Genomic DNA, 16,399 nt, shown 5'->3' with positions numbered 1-16,399 from the left:
GGGAACGTTCACCAGTCATTAATTAGCGCATTGCTCAAATTGCCGTTTGGTGCAAACAAGTTTTAAAAAAAAACGAATAAATGGTTTTGAAGGAGGGAGAGTAAGGAGGTACCCATTTGGGAAGGGGTGTACATATGGTGTTCCCTCATTTGAATACAATGGCCAAACGGAATTTCAAAAAAAAAAGGGTCCGCTCGCAACAACGTGTCGAATTGCAGCAGTTCACATGAGTGGGAAAACTAAATTAAAAATAAGACGATATGACAGACTTTATTTGGTCAATTTTTTGCTCAAATTTTTCGATAAATGTCTTTCCCTGAGAATTTTTTTTTACAACTTTTACAATGTCGATTTCGTAAAGGAGCGGCTATTGGGGGGGAAAGGAAAATTATAAAATTGGGGCTTTGAATAGGGGGTGGGGGGGATAATTACGCAGTTAAGGCAAATAGGCACTATTTTTTTATATCCCCATTTTTTATTTTCTTTTGCCAGGGTTGCCGGCATTACCTGGCTTGGAAAATGGTTGGGGTACGCCAGATGTGGGGGAACGATGCACTGCCGTCTTGTGTGCTTCTTCATGCCAATGACAATCTCGTAGATGGCCCTTATGTGCTTTTGATCATATTGCCCAGCTTTGATCTTGGGTGGAATTATGCTATTAAAAGTTGAGTGAATTATGCGAAAGTCGTTGGTCGTTTTCCCCTGGTAGTGAATATACACGATATCGCCCTCTTCAATGGGGTCCCCTTCTCCGTCTATGAGGTCCTTATAGAGAATTCCGCTTTGTTAAAGAAAGGGGGTAGCATTTGGAGTGCGTTCACATGGACATGCGCAGATGAAGCCGCGCGCAGGTGTGCAGTTACGCAGGTGCGCAGTTGAGCAGTTGTTCCCTCACGCACTTGCTCCCTCACTCAGTTGCTCCCCCACTCAGTTGCTCCCTCACTCAGCTGCTCCCTCACTCAGCTGCTCCCCCACGCAGTTATGCTTCGGTTTGTTTCCCCCTCCTGCCGTACCTGTCCGTTTTAAGGTAGGGTTTGTCGGATTTGTACTTTTTTTCCAAGTAGGCATCTGCCCCCTTCCCCTCCAAATGAAAAATGGCCGACGTATTGGAAAATAAATATTTTTTTACAAAATAGGAATTTAGCGAAATAAAAAAAATTGAATAAGAAATTGTTTTTCTCTGTAAAATGGTAACTTCGGAAAGAGAATTTCCCCCTGTCGTAGTACTTAAAAAAGGTACCCCTTCTGGCGAAACTTCTCATTTTTACACGTTGCGGGGAAAGTTAACAAAGTTGGCCAAAATCAACCGCTTTTTTTTTTGTACTCTGCAAAATCACATATGTTGGGCTCCTTTACATTTTGTTAAGTATCTATATGTTGGTGGCTTGTGAAGTCACACGGGATTGGCATGAATTTTTTTGTAAAGGTGTAAACAAATGGAAGCCACGAAGCGAACAAATATGCATAGGCGCAGTTGTGCGGGGGGGGAACAGAAAGGAAAACGCAGGGATTATATATATATATCTATGCAGTCATACAGGCGCACGTGCAGATCATCAGCCGTGGGGTGCCCAATGTCACGAACGCTTAAATGAGAGAGTTGACAAACGTATGAAAGAAAAAGTGCAGGCGTCATGTACGCCCCCTAAAGTTGCGCGAAAAAAGGACTAGCCAAATGGTCCCCGTGGGGGAAGCGTTTCCTAGATTTTGAAATCGTCAAGTGGAGGCACTTCGGAAATTTGGAGCTTCGAAAATGAAGGAATTCAATTTTCTTCGCTCGAAATGACACAAAAAGAAGGAAAAAGAAAAAAAACAACTCACGCACGCTCCTACTAGTACAGCAAATCGACTCGGTTGATGCTGTTAAAAAAGGATGAAGCGTCCATAATTTGTTTGTTTTTCCGCTGCAATTTGTAAATTTTTAGCAGGCTATTGTCCTTGCAGAGAATGTTTATGGCCCCTCTATTAAAAATTGCCATTTTGCGCGGGATGCCATCGAAGCACTTGTGGCTCTGAACAACGTCGAAGTGTTTAAATTGGTGGTGATGGTGGCGGCTGCTATGGTCTCCCGAGTCGTGGGACGTTTTAATTAATTTCACCTCCATGGCCTTGAGGCCACCCTTGTGGACGAGGAAAAAGGTACATTCCACCTTGGGCCAGTTTATAAACCCCCTCACTTTATTATGAATGTGCAGGCCGGTTGAACAAAAAAAACAGACATACCTTTCTTCACTTTTTATTTTCGGTGCGTAGCTATTATTTTTATGGGTCGAAGAGAGCATGAAATAATTTCTCAGCCAACCGTGATTCATTATATCCTGACCAGTGTCTCTATGCAGCATGGACTGACTCATTTTGACGTTATGTGGAGTGATAATATTTTCCTCATCATATAGCAAATGGTGAAGGTGTAACTGATTGTAATTATTATGTGTAGAGACGGTTGAAGGGGTAGGAGATTCCCCCCTGGGTTGTAACTCCCCGTCGGGGCTACCCAATTTGTAATTGGCGAGGAAGAAAATATGGCTCATCAAATGCAATGTCCCCAAGGTGAACAATATCGTAATTATGTCGTTAAAATTGAAATCTTGATCAAATATAAGCGGACTTCTTATCAAAGGGGGTCCCGCATCGATGCGCAAATTGGTGAGAAATATAGAGTAACCAAAAAGGGATTCATTATTTAATAAACTTCTCTGAATGGGGGATGCACCCCGGTAGAGTGGTAGTAAGCTTGGGTGCAAGGTGTACACATTGGCAGCAATGTTCTTAAAAAAGGAGGCATTAAATATTTCTCCAAACGATGCAGAAATGCACAAATCGAAGGTTTTATTTTTTAGCAAATATGTGTCATTCCTTATTTTATCATAATAAAAAATTTTTATTTTGTCTTTCTCTGCTTCCTCCTCTATGTGCGATTTTTTTAATTTTAAATGTCTTCCTTTTTTTCTGGGGCTCTTGGTAATAACGTGATCTAACACTATATCATTTCTTACATACTTTATGATTAACATGATCAATTTAAAGCACAACAAACTGAACTCGTTACTCCCGATGAATAAAATTCGAAGCTTTGTCTTGCCCTTTTCTGGGTTCTTATCACTCCTCAGTATGTTTCTCCTATTTTTTAGTGCATAAATTTGGTGCAGTATATCCATAATGGTATTTTTCCTTTTGCGCAACTCTTCCTTAACGTCTACATAAAATATTTTACTCCTTAGTGTACTTTGCACCGTGCGAATTATTTCTAAAAACACGTTATGTAGGTGCAAATTCACCGTTTCGTTTTGAAACACGTTATGGAGGAGGATATTTGTCCACTGCGACAACTGTGTGCGCCTCTTATGAATGCATCCCTCACTGGGGAAGGGCTGATACTCCCCATTGTGACTTTTAAAAAATGAATATTTGTTCACGAAGCGGTTAGGCCCAATTAACGCATTTGTAACGTAGATAACCGTTTTTTCCCCAGCGGGATGATAACAGTGCCCGGGGGATCTGCTAGACAGCATGCATGACAGATTGTATGATACCTTGTGGGTTTCTTCAGCGCAGCGCCTTCCTCCGTCCACCGCATCGCATTTCCCCAAACTGGGCGATAACCCACTATCGTCATTCAATTTTGTGAGATTTAATTTATCCCAATTTCTTCCTTTTGTTCCACTCGCTTTTACATTTTTCGCACTAATTTGATGCACACTTTGGGAAAAATTTTGAGGAGGCTGTCCTTTTTTGCCAACATGTAATTTGTTAATGTAGCACAATTTGCACGTACAGATCTTTAGAAATATTACGAAAAATATTTGTACAACATGGCAACTGGTTATATTCATATTAGGGGACACGCGTGTGGGTGTGATGTCGAGGCATGCATTTTTTTTTTTTTTTTTTTCCTTTGGAAGTTGCTCAAGGGGAGTGGTGTGTGCAATGATGGGAGTACATTGTTGAAACGTTTTTTCTTTACATTTTTTGTTTCTTTTCTGCGAATATTGTATGGACAGTTGGTAATGCCTCCACTCACTCTTCCTTTGTGCAGGAGCTAGGCGACGGCCTAGTTCTCTCCCTCATAGTATAGTACACTTACCCGCAACGTAGCGGCGAAGGGTGAAGTTTAAATTTATACTTTTTTTTTTTTTTTGGGGAGGGTGAGGGAGAGTTGGCTACATTCGCAGCAAGGATGCAAGAAGTTTCCCATCCTCCCGTTTTGTCATGTTTGCCTTTTAGCACGAAAAGAAAGCGAAGCAATGTGGAGTTGGAATAAAACAAAAACAATGCATGTGCCAAAATGGGCTTCGCAAAGGAGGAAGTTTGCAGAAGACCACAGAGGGGCAAATGCTGCCTGGCCTTTTAAACGGAAAAAGTGCTCCGCGTGAAGGTGGCACAACAGAAGGGCTAACAAAGTAGAGTTCAATTTTGAACGAACTGAGGCTATCGCGGCATAGTGTAAAATGGATGAATGACATAAAAAAAAAGAAAAAAAAAAAAGGGGGCAAACTGGGCGGGAAAAAAAGAAACGGGAACAGATGCGACTTCCAAAGAAATGGCGAAAGGTGAACACAAAAAAGGGCCAAAAAATTAACACAACATAGTGACAACTGGCGTAGAAGCACAAAGGATATAAAATATATGCGTCGTGATGGTATGCCCCTCCTTTGGGTGAAGCACGCCCAAGTGTGCTCTCCACCCATTTTGGAAAAAACAACTTGCGGTGCGCACCGGTTTGGGTATTCTTCGACGACGAAGCATGTGCCCCTACCCATTGGTGTAAAACAGTGTGGAAGGAACTATAAACCTCTCCACGTCATATTTCCTGCAAAAAAAAAAGAGGGGAATTTATGTGGGAAGTGAGAATCGAGGAGCTAGCAAAAGTGAGCACCTCGAGTGCATACGGGGAAATGTGTCCCAATGTATACCCCCCAAAATGTCATTCGCTCAGAACAATTGGTCATGCACGACGGGGAGAGAAAAAAAAAAAAAAAAACTTACTTCTTATTTTTATCGTCCAGGATGCTGAAGTTTAGTATGGCAAAGTGTGAATTGTATATAGCAGGGGGCACATCGTCGGAGGACTGGTTCATGCTGGACAAGCGTTTTGAATAATTTTTTATCTGCTCATAGGACAAATTTTTTCTTGTTTCTGTTTTATCCCCCAAGCGGTCATCCTTATGTGTATTGAAATGGTCCATGGAGGAGTGAACAGTGCTGCCATCCCTTGAGCATTTTTTCCCCCCTTTTTTTTCTTCACCCTGAGAAATTAGCATATTGTCCAAACTGCTAATTAACTCAATTTCGAGACATTTTCTGAAAAATTTCGACTTGGATAGAGACAATTTTTTTCGCATTTTTTTTTTATTAATGGCAATAATTTTGAGCTTATATTCCATCATATTTTTTTCCAAGGAATATCTAACATTGTCCTTGGAAGCAAAGTTGGCACGGATCAAAGGACTCTGATAATATATGTTGATTTTTACACGTTTGGAAAGAAAGGACTTTTTATTAATTATAGTTATTCTGAAGAAGAACAGGTCGTTTAGGAGATTTTTTTTGAGGACATTTCCGCAGCTGTTACAAAGTATTTTCTTCTTCTTGTGAATGCACATAATTTGGTTTTCCGTCGAGTCGCTATGACGCTTGTCACTGTTGTGGCTACTGGACAAGTTTGACGAGTTGCTCGAGTTGGAAGCGATAGACATACCTAGCATGGAACACTTTTCCGAGGTAGACATATCATCCTTCTTTATGTGGAATATTTCATTGTACAGCTTGGTATGAATCAGCATGCTGTCGTTCACGTAATTGCTGGCCTTAGCGCAGCCCTCGCTGATCAGGCAAAAATTCGCCGACTTATTTTCGAACAGGCAGTGCAGGTTGAGGAGGCCCACCTTTTCCGCCCCGCCCCCGAGCACGTTATGTGGGTTCGCAGCTGAGTTGCCATCCGAGTGGTCACCCAAGTTGTCACCCAAGTGGTCAGCCCTGTTCTGCTCGTTGCGGATCCGGCTGAGCAAACCGTTTAGGAAGTGTTCCCTTTTTTCTGCCAAATGCGCTTCGTCGTGCTGTGTTACGCGGTTTTGTCCAACGTTGTTGTACAGGTCATGTCGTTTTACGCACTTTTTTTCGAGTGGACTTAATTCCAAGTGGAGATCCTCCGATTTGTTGCAATGGCCCACTATGTGTGGTGCAAAATAGTCGCCCCGTTTGGCATGCTCCACGTTGTTCAAAGGTGCATCTTCTTCCCCTTTTTCCAACGTCAGAGAGGCGGTATCAACCTGATCCAATTTGTTCATATGATTGGCTCTGTCTCTTTGGTTTAAATGCGTCTCCAAATTGTTGTAGTCATGCTTGTAAAATAAGCTGCTATGTGTTTGTAGTACCTCCTTTGGGGCTTCCCCCCATTCGTTCTTTCCTTTAGCAGCGGCAGCCGTGCCTTTTGGGACACTTCCACCTTCCAAATGGTGAATAGATTTAGGAAACGATTGCAACACATTTTCGAATGTCGAAATTTTATTTACATATGTGTCATCATTTAAACTTCCATTCGATTCACTTAATGATGACCCTTTTGTAGAGTTGTTTTTCTCATGCATTGTTACGTTGTTTACAATTTCGTAGGAACTCTCACACGTTCTGTTCGTGTTCGTGTGAGTATTCGTTTTATTGTGGGAGTTGTTGCTTAGATGCAGTGATGAACATTTATTCGGGGGATGCTTATCTGCGAGGAGGGTTGCAGTGGAGCTGTGGTAGGGTTCAAATGGGGTAATATCTACACCATTATAAAATTGTTCATACTGTAGGTGCTCCTTTTTTTTGTTTATCTCGTTTGGGAGGATCTTACTATTCGTAATTAGGGCATTTCGTTCTTTCTTCTCTATGTTTATATTCATTTCGAGGGAGGGGTCGTTACATATGTCATCATTCAGGACGAATAGATCGACGTCATCCACTTGGTTCGTTAAGGTTAATCTATTTTTTTGAAACCCATTTGGATCACCATTCAGAGGAACCATATCTATGTTCGATTTTTCTTGAGAAGGGTTCGAATTTAAAAATGAAAAAATGGACTGTTCTGCCAAGTTGTGAGAACTGTTAGAAGGAACCTGTTCAAGGGAAAAATCGAATCCGTTGGTGATATTTTCTGGAGAAGAGTCGATATATTCCTTTATTGTTTCACCTTGTCTGTGTTGATCCACTGCACTGATGAAGGTACCTTCCCCCATGTTGACGTCATAACTAGATAAAGCATTTTCAATAAGAGTCAACAATTTTAATCTTAATATTTTACTTCGATTAAACCGAAATGGAATAAGATATTTTTCTTTTCTCTTAATAGGAATGACTTGTTTTTTTTTCTTTGCCTCTTTTTGGTCTTTTTTTTCCTTTTTTCTAGGTAGAGAATTATATTAAACTCATCATCCGTGTAGCTGGTGTTTCCAAACGAGTGCGTATCTCTGGGTTGGAAATTTTTATTTACCTTGCGCAATTCTTCTTCCATAATTTTGTTAAGTTCGTTGTTTTTTATTTCTCTCATTTTTTCCTTTTCACTTTCGGTTAGGGAGCTTGGGGATATGCAACTCGCGTGGATTTGTTCTAATATTTTCTTGTTGATAATTTTTTCCTTTATGGACAGGATTCTTTGTGCCTCGTTAATAATGTTACTGAATTTGTTGATCACTATGCTGTGTTTATTTTTTAGGGAAGGCTCTCTGTCGTGTTTGTTGCATGCGTCCGTTTCGTTTGCTTCGTCTGCTTCGTTTGCTTCGTCTGCTTCGTTTGCTTCGTTTGCTTCGTTTGCTTCGTCTGCTTCGTTTGCTTCGTTTGCTTCGTTTTTTCCGTTTGTTTCGTTTTCCCCGCTTGTTTCTTCTTCCCCGTTTGCTCCCTTTTTTTCAGTTTTTGACTTTTCTGTGTGGTGCGCGCGTTCGCTCTTTGGAGTCCTCATGTTTGCTGCTCTCTTCTGGTGGAAAGCCAGTTCGCCATTCTTTTCATTTTTGGGGGAGGGTTCAAGGGGGCCGCTGACGGAGGCGCTCTTCTCCCCATTTAGATGGCTTCCCTCGTTGGCAAACGCATTGGGAACCTCTCCCTCATAGCAGTTATAGTGCTCGTCACCGAAATACACCTCATTATCGTCACTGATTAGGTGTTTCTCCGGTTTGTGGCCGTCTCCATTGGCGGAGTTATCCCACCTGCTGCTGACGTCTCCTGGTGTGTCTCCTTTACCCTCGTTCAGGCGATTCTTTCCACTTTGGAGTAAAGCAGTCCTATCGAGAAGATTGTCCCCATTTTGTCTTTTCCTCATGTCTCCTCCTGCCCCACTTTGTCTCCTTTCCATGATCGCATCACTGGACCTGTTCGCAACTGGGGCAGATTTCTTCTTCTCTAATATCCTTGAGAACATCGATTTGATCTTTTTGAAGCTCATTTTTTTCTTCCCCTTTTTCAAGAAAAATAAGTTACCCTTTCTGTAGGTATCTCTCCCTACGGATGCATCATCATGTTGCCTGAACAGGTTCAGAGAAAACTGACTCGAGGGGTCATGTATACTTATATGCAGAGAATTATGTGCGTCTAAGAGGATGTAGCCAAATTGGGAGGACTTCCAAAGAAGGATGATGCTAGAATTTAAATCGTTACACATGTTTTTAATTGACATGTTATTCTTCTGTTTGTTCATTTGTGTTGATAACTTTTTATTTTTGAAACGATTTTTGGGTTCCTCCTTTTGTGGAATAGTGGACAAGTCGGTATGCACATCAGTGGACGGGATGATTCCCGGTGTAGTGCACATGGGAACCGATTTGCTAGATGTCAAAGAATACAAATTTTGAATAGCATCCGTGTCGTCATATTGCAGAGATACAATGTTCGAATTAATGTAACATGAGGTGTCGTTAGGGGGTGCACTAAAATTTAATAACCTCTTACAACCGTTATTATTTATAAGTACGTTTAGAGAAGATCCCACAATTTGGTTCTTGCACTTGCTCAGAAATATTTTTTTTTTCAAAAAAAAAAAATTTATGATTAGGGTTATGTTATTAGCGTACTTCTTATCATTCGAATCGTTCAAAGCGAATATGAATTTTAAGAGGGACACTTTGTTTTTCCTCCCTTTAGTGGACACGTCCGATGGTACTTCTTCTGTTTGGCTATTTGGGGTGGAAAAAAATGCTTTCTCATTAATGCGCGGGTTAGCAGTAGTGTTTCTGCTTTTTTGTCGATCTATTTGGCAATTTCCCATTGGAGCATTTATGCTTACATTTGGAGGTGTAACTTTACGTGGTCTACTACTGAGGTGTTTATCTCTACGTGTGAATCTTTTAAAACTGGCCATTTGGGGGATATTCTTTAACTTCTTCAAGTAATTTTTTTTGCTTTTTTTAATGAGAGCTCTACGTTCATTTGTGTCTTTTTTTCGATCGCTTCTTTCTGCGATGTGGTTATCCCCTTGATCATTAACAAGTGGGTCATATTTCCATGACTCTCTTTTGTTCACGTTGAACACAGAGCCAATTATTCCCTTGGCATTTGTACGAAAGTTCCTCAATTCGAGAGTTTCCCCTTCCTTAAGTGCGCATGTGGTCATACCATTTTGTGGCATTCCTATGGTGTAGTTAGATTCTTTCTTCTTCTCCTCCTTCTTCACAACATCTTCTAATGTTGTCATAGCTTCTTTAGTTCTCTCTTTAGTTCTCTCCCCATCGCCTGCCCCATTTGTGCAATTTTTTTTTTCCATTTCGCTGAATATATTTTTTGCGAGTGGATATTTTTCACTGAAGAAGTTGCTACTCTGGCGGATAACATCGGCGCTGTTTTTAACCCCAATGATGGTGGCTCTTCCATCTTTAATACGTATACTCTTTATTGGAGTCCCCATGGAGTAGTCCCATCCACTCCTCTTTTTTAAATCCTCCTTCCTCCTTTCACTTCTGCATTGTACTATATCAGCCCGTATGATGTTAATCATAGAGATGTGCTTCAAGACAAGGGAAGGATTCCCTATTTGGTTTATCTTCCTAACAGAGTAGAATATATTTTTCATAATTTTTCTGACACTGTTGAAGATTAACTTACTGTTGGTAGGGGTCAGCATTCTGGATGTCGTTCTGCATTGGGGGTAGGGTTCGATCACACTGGAGTCTTCATCGAGGGGGTCGATACTACCCTGTTCGTGATTTGATGGAAATTCCCCTTTTAAGGGTAAACCGCTTGGTGGACAAATGGGGGGAGGCTCTTTCTCTCCTCCCACGTGGTGCCAATCTCCCCAACTCTGTAGTACGTACTTTTCTATGTGCATTTTTATGAAACAAACAAAGTGTACTAAAAATGTGTAGAAGGAGCTCCTCACTTTGTTGATGGTGGGATTGCATTTTCCTGTCTCCGTCGCCACTTGGCTTATTCCCCTTTGGTTTGTATGGATTGCATGGGTTGTAATTTTTTTTATCGTCGTGTCATATAAGGAGGGGTTCCTTTTGGTTATCGCAGGGGAGGGGCTTAACTGCCCTGTTTTTGTGTTACCCTCGCGGGGGCACAGTTTGGTCTGCTTATAGGTGTCATGCAGGGGTTCCCCATTTGGGGGCACCTCCCCATGTTGCTGCTGCTCCCCATTTTTCGCATTGTCCTTGGTTAACCACTGTAGGGTCCTCCCCTCTGTCTTCCACTTCGAGGCCTCGATTTTCGCAAAAAAGTTAAAGAAAAAGAAAAGACAATCCATAACTTTAGGCTCAGTGTATGGATGCCTGCACATGATGTTGTCGATGACGCGATTCATTTCCACAATTTTGGCACAAGAAATGGAGTTCAAAAACTTGGAATAATTTTTCACATTAATGCTACGTATAATGTCATTTGTTTTTTTTCTCAAAAGGTAACATTTTAATTTTTTCTTTTTTTTTTTCAGAGTGGAAATTTTTTTACTGTTCCTAAAAACTTTTCTCAGTCGTAGTAATTTGCAAGTGATAAACATTTGTTCTATCTTGTTCATGCACTTTTTGTTACTTGGTTTGTGGAGGACCATGTGGGAGACAAAGGTTGGCATATATTTCGTCATTTCTTCCCTTCGTTTTTGTCTTGCCCTTTGGAGAATCTCAATCATTTTTGTAAGCGGCAAATGAAGGATAAGCGCTGCGGCGGCTTTGCAGTCCACGCAGACGGAGTTGGCGATGTGTTCCACCTTGTCTTGGCACAACAAATTGCAGAATGGGGCATACTCCTCTGCGTTCAGCTGGTTAAGGAGGAGGGCCAAATTGTGTTCATCGATCATGTTGACCAGCTCCCTGTGTGGGTGCGCGGCATCCGCATGGGTGTAGCTAGTAGGAGTGGCAGCGTTGGTGGCAACGGAGGTAGCAGTGGTGGTAGCAGCGGTGGTAGCAACCGCGTTGGGAGAAGCCGTGTTGGGAGCAGCCATATTGGGAGCGGTGATGGCAACGGCGGTAGCAACAGTGGTAGTCACGTCCATAGTTGCTTCGGTGGAGTGGCGCCCCCGCTCGAAGCTCCCGCCTTGCCGCAACACGATGTCTATTATGACCCTCTGCGTCGAAGTGACGCGCAAAGCAAAGTTGAGCTTCCTCTGCGTGAGGGCATACAAGCAAGGAACGGCCTTCTCCTCAGGCAGAGAGACGAACAACTCCACGAGTAATTTCAAAGATATATCATTAACAATTTGTGTCAAAAAATGAGTAGGCAATTTTCGAGTGAGAGATTTAAACTCTTCTATTGAAATGTAATTTATGTAGAGAATAATTTTGGTTAAGTTGCATCTACTGAGTAAAATATCTGCATTCCCCTCATTTAGGTAATTCACAATTTCTATAATTTCAGGCGCATTGAAAGATCTCCCAATTTCAGAGGCAAACAGAGGAGTCAATTCCTTCACGTTAATCGAATGTGCAATTTTGAAAGGGGGTAACATTTTCAACACCTTAACAGATTTGTATAAAGGCAATTCATTTATCAACTTGTTGAGAGTTTCTACAGAGAGATTATTGGCTAGCTGATGTAATTTTTTAGACGGCAACGAGTTGAACATTACATACAATTTTTCGTAAGTTATATTGATTGAGAAGAGACTTATTTTTTGCATAGGTAAGCATTCTGCAATGTGATAAAATTTACATAAAGGTATCCCATTCAACAAATTGATGAGGATTTTTTCCTCTATATGGTTTAATATGTATGCTACTTTGTTGCTGGCTAGATTTAAGAGTATACTAATGGATGTGTTAATAGACACGTGGTTCACAATTTCAGTTATTTTTTTTTGGTTAAATGAGAGAATAAAATTTTTGTAATTATCTACATGAAGCAAGTTTATCATTTTTTTTATTTTCTCCAGAGACAGGAAATTGAAATATTTTACAATGTCGTAATTTTCGCTAAATGGGATGGTTAAATAGAGCAGTTTTTCTTCGCTGAGGTTTTCCATTATCGTGATGATATTTTTGGTGTCATCTTTCATCGATGAGATGAGCTCTCTGAATTGAATTCTCGATGTTTGTTTCGTTCCTAGTGGGTCTATTAGGTGATATCGTGCCTCTGCTTCGTGCTCTGCGCGATGCATGTCATCTTGCAGCGGTTCGTTCGGGTCATTCTGTTTGCTGATCCCGCTTCCATTCACCTTAGCCATTTCTTCTTCTCCTCCGCGGCAGCAGTTCCTTTGAAGGTTACCCATGTGGGGCTCCAAAACGGTCCAATTTGCTTCCCTACATGCTTTTTTTTGGCATTGCTGTATGGTGACAACCAGTTGTGTTGCCCTATTTGGCAAGTTCTTTTCCACTACGGGGTTAAGGTTATCTCCTTCTTGCGATTCCACAGGTGGTGTCTTTTCCATGGCTACATCGGTGTGGACTGAAAAGGGGTGGTCCTCATCTACACTGCCTTTAATTTCATAATCATTGTTGACGCTTCCCCTCTTTTGCTCATCAGAATGGTTAGGAACAGATTTATCCTCAGCCAAAGCGGCATATCCAGCATTGCTGCTAATATTTTTCCACTTTGTTTTGCTACTATTGCTCGAATTGGCCATGTTTTGCGTTGGGCTCAGCTGGTTTGACAGCTGGTTTGACAGCTGGTTTGACGTCTGGTTTGACAGCTGGTTTGACAGCTGGTTTGACAGCTGGTTCTCCACGTTGCCCAGAGTGACGTCTTCCTCATTTTGGAGTTCCGTCGGTCTGGCCTGCCCCACAGGCAGGAGCCCCTTGGGGGCATTTTTCTTCGCCTTCTTTTTGGCTCTCTTTTTTGCCTTTTCTTTTTCCCTCTTTTTCTGACTTTTACAATTTTTCACATTTTTCAAATTTTTCGAATTTTTAAAATGTCTGAAGGGCTTAAAATATCTGAACGTTTTAAAGGTCTTAAAATTCTTGGACGATTTTTTCCTCTTCTCGTTCGATTTCGTTTTGTGTAACACTTTTACTTTTTTACATCTTCTGGTTGTTTTCCCTTTTTTGGGTTCTTCATTTCCTGAGCATTTATCTTCCAAGGGAGCTCCTTCTTTGGCTTCTTCCATTTTGGAAGCCGTTCAAGCGTGGGGGCGCCAAGGGGCATATGCTGCGTGCCTATGCGTCGTCAAACATAGCACACATGCACGCATGGGGGCATGCAAAGTGGATCGGCAGAGTGGGCGGAACGGTCGGCGGAACGGTCGGCGGAACAGTCGGCGGAACAGTGGGCAGAACAGTGGGCGGCACAACTCCTTATACACAATCGCGTGTGCACCTTTTCCATTCCACGTCGCAAAAATGGATGCACCTCTACTGGGTGGACGTATCCCTTTAAAGCACAAAATGAGAGCGGTAGGGAACGTCCAGCATAAGGCGGTTGTGCGGCTGACCCGAAAGGGGGCACCTTACACGAATTGTATAATGCCGTCGCAGGTTTGAAGTCCTATGCGCACACATACTGCCAAATTATGCGCGCGTTGACGTGTTAGTAAAACGCGCTTTAAAATTTTTTTTTTTTACTTTTTGCATGAAATGAACCCTACATGTGGATTGGCTTCTCAAAATGTGTAGAGCACATTTCGCACGGGGACGCACACTCGGAAAAAAAGAAAAGGAGATGCTTTATGATAAAATGTTGCAAACTGTTGCAAACTGTTGCAAACTGTTGTAAAATGTTGTAAAATGTTGTAAAATGCTGCAACATGCTGCAACATGCTGCGAATGAAATGGGGCTTGACGGCGTGCCCCTTCGACAGAATAATTCTTGCGACGAATTTCCAACCGTATTACGCATGTTCTTAAATTGACAAATGTAGATGCAAGCATAAACGCATTCACAAATTGTCAGCGCGAAGATGTGACAAAAAATGGAAGTTCTTTTAAGCATATTTTTTTAAAATAACTTTTTTTTTTTTTTTTTTAAATAATTTTTGGAAAACTCAAAATGACCGAGCGTGTTTTGTTTTTTCCCCAATTTTACAGGACCTTGCAAAGAGTTCAGGCAGAACATGGGCGCTTCTTTTTCTGGCATTTTTCTTCTTCCTTTTCTTCTTCCTTTTCACCCGAGTTAAAACTGCCACTCCGGGAAATTTCCTCCCCCTTGGCAGTCGCATAGTGCATACTTGCACGTCTTGTGCGCACGACGGGTTAAGAAGGAGGGACACAGGTTAGAAGACAAAGCCCCGAAGCGCTCAGAAATGATTACCAGTGAGGGATAAAAAAAAAAAAAATTCTACATCAAAGGAAGAACAAACAGTCTGGTAGAACAAGCATGCATACAGGAGCAGTGAACAGGAAGTTTCCCCTTTGTCAATTTGTGCGACCTGTTCTGTTCAACAATTTTGTGAGAAGTGCCATTTTTTGAAAATAATTCTACCGTAAAAAGAAATACCCATGTGTATGTAAAGGTATGTATTAATTCTACGCAGTTTCTACTTTTTTTTTTCTTTTCTTTTTGAGGCTAAGCCCACGACACGTAAATCGACTGGTGCGAACGAAACAGGTGCAAATCGAAGTGCGCGGAATTATTCTTCACGTGTTTGCCTCTTCTGAGTTCTTAGGCAGATTGTTCATTCGTCTTTTTACTCATTCTTTGCTTTTTTTCTTCCAATTAAGGGTGCGGCAATGAATGCGTTAAATTATTTTCCATTCGAATGCACCCCAATTTGTTCTACTCATCTGTGCCAGAATTTACAGAGGCGTAATGAGCACATGAGTGCCTTTTTTTAATGAGTAAAAATAAATGCGTGGCACAAAGATGTGCAGATTTTATTTTTTCTTTCTTAACTGCGAAGGAGTAATGGCGCACGACGATCGCTCAGAAGAAGAACATGTTTCGCGTATTATATCTGCACATTGGGTTTGCGCATTTTTTTTATTTCCCCCTTTGACCGTTCCATTCGTTCTACCCCTTTTGCAGGAATGCCCCATGGCACAAATGTGTGTTCGGAAAAGCATGCCCTATTGTTCTATGAACTTTTTTAAAAAATGCCATCGTGCGTTCATCCATATGTTCATGACATGAATGGACCATTTTTCCCACGCGCATGGCCATATGTATTCCCCTCCCACGCCGCGTCAAAACCGTTTTGTAATTCTGCACATTTGGAGTTACTTGAAAAGGCATTGCTTTCATGGGAAGTTCACCCACATTTTGAAGAAAATAGGCAGATGTTACTTGAAGCAATTCTTGTACTGATGGTACTCACGGGGAGGGAAATGCAAAATGGGGAATTCAGTTGGGGAATTCAATTGGGGAATTCAGTTGGGGAATTCAATTGGGGAATTCAGTTGGGGAATTCAATTGGGGAATTCAGTTGGGGAATTCAGTTGGGGGATTCAATTAGGGGAATTAAACTTGGGGTTATTTTTAGCAATCGTGGGGGGAAAGAAATTCCAAACAGTTCGATAGGTGAGCACTTGAGCATTCACATATGTTCTGCTCTGCGTGCATGGGACAAGTAGCACAAAATAAACCCTGCCCATAGGCCTCGCCACATTTCGCATTGTAAAGGTCATCACTCCATGCGTTATTTCCTCCCACTCAACTTTCCCCCCTTAAAATATAAAAATGTCCTGCTGTATAGGTGTATATCAAAACAGGGGTAGCTAGACTGTGCCAGGAAAGGCTTATGAACAAGTTGCTAGCAATTTTTCTTTCCCCACTGGAATGGTTCCTCCTTCGCGGTGATATAGCTCCCAAATGAATGGCGAATGAAATGCTGCTTACAAGTAGAAGGAGCGCAAAACAGTGGTGCCCAATTTTTACACGCCCTGCTAGTGGGGTGAGCGGAAAGAGTGTTAAAAACTTCGACTAAAATTGGCAATAATTTCTCCCTTTTCATGTGACAGTGGGGATACTTGTGCATATGAAGAAGTTATGCATTTCTGCTTGTAGCCTCAAAGAATGTAATGTAATGTAAAGTATCCTTTTCTAAGTAAAAATTGTAGAAGGGGGTTTAGTAGTA

At 41.6% G+C, this 16,399-nt stretch overlaps 3 protein-coding genes across 3 annotated transcripts; all 3 read right to left on the bottom strand.

The window, feature by feature from the left end:
• Nucleotides 1–244: 244 nt before the first annotated feature.
• On the bottom strand, nucleotides 245–1,262 carry PCYB_142270 (FKBP-type peptidyl-prolyl cis-trans isomerase; the record flags this gene model as incomplete). Its single annotated transcript, XM_004224698.1, has 4 exons — nucleotides 245–367; nucleotides 508–781; nucleotides 1,050–1,194; nucleotides 1,241–1,262. The coding sequence occupies 4 exons, from the start codon at nucleotides 1,260–1,262 to the stop codon at nucleotides 245–247; spliced, it is 564 nt and encodes a 187-aa protein (XP_004224746.1).
• A 570-nt stretch (nucleotides 1,263–1,832) lies between these two features.
• PCYB_142260 (formyl transferase domain containing protein) lies at nucleotides 1,833–3,779 on the bottom strand (the record flags this gene model as incomplete). Its single annotated transcript, XM_004224697.1, has 1 exon — nucleotides 1,833–3,779. A coding segment is annotated over one exon (1,947 nt), but the record flags the coding sequence as incomplete, so codon positions are not given.
• Nucleotides 3,780–4,752: 973 nt separating this feature from the next.
• Nucleotides 4,753–13,498, bottom strand: PCYB_142250 (hypothetical protein). The gene is made up of 2 exons (XM_004224696.1): nucleotides 4,983–13,498; nucleotides 4,753–4,810 (listed from the first exon to the last, which is right to left on the bottom strand). The coding sequence occupies exon 1, from the start codon at nucleotides 11,903–11,905 to the stop codon at nucleotides 7,271–7,273; it is 4,635 nt and encodes a 1,544-aa protein (XP_004224744.1). The 5' UTR covers nucleotides 11,906–13,498; the 3' UTR covers nucleotides 4,753–4,810; nucleotides 4,983–7,270.
• Nucleotides 13,499–16,399: the final 2,901 nt, after the last annotated feature.

Source organism: Plasmodium cynomolgi, chromosome 14 (assembly GCF_000321355.1).
Source record: "Plasmodium cynomolgi strain B DNA, chromosome 14, whole genome shotgun sequence".
NCBI lineage: Eukaryota > Apicomplexa > Aconoidasida > Haemosporida > Plasmodiidae > Plasmodium > Plasmodium cynomolgi.
The sequence above is the reverse complement of the archived record's forward strand: the minus strand, read 5'-3'. Positions and strand labels throughout refer to the sequence as shown.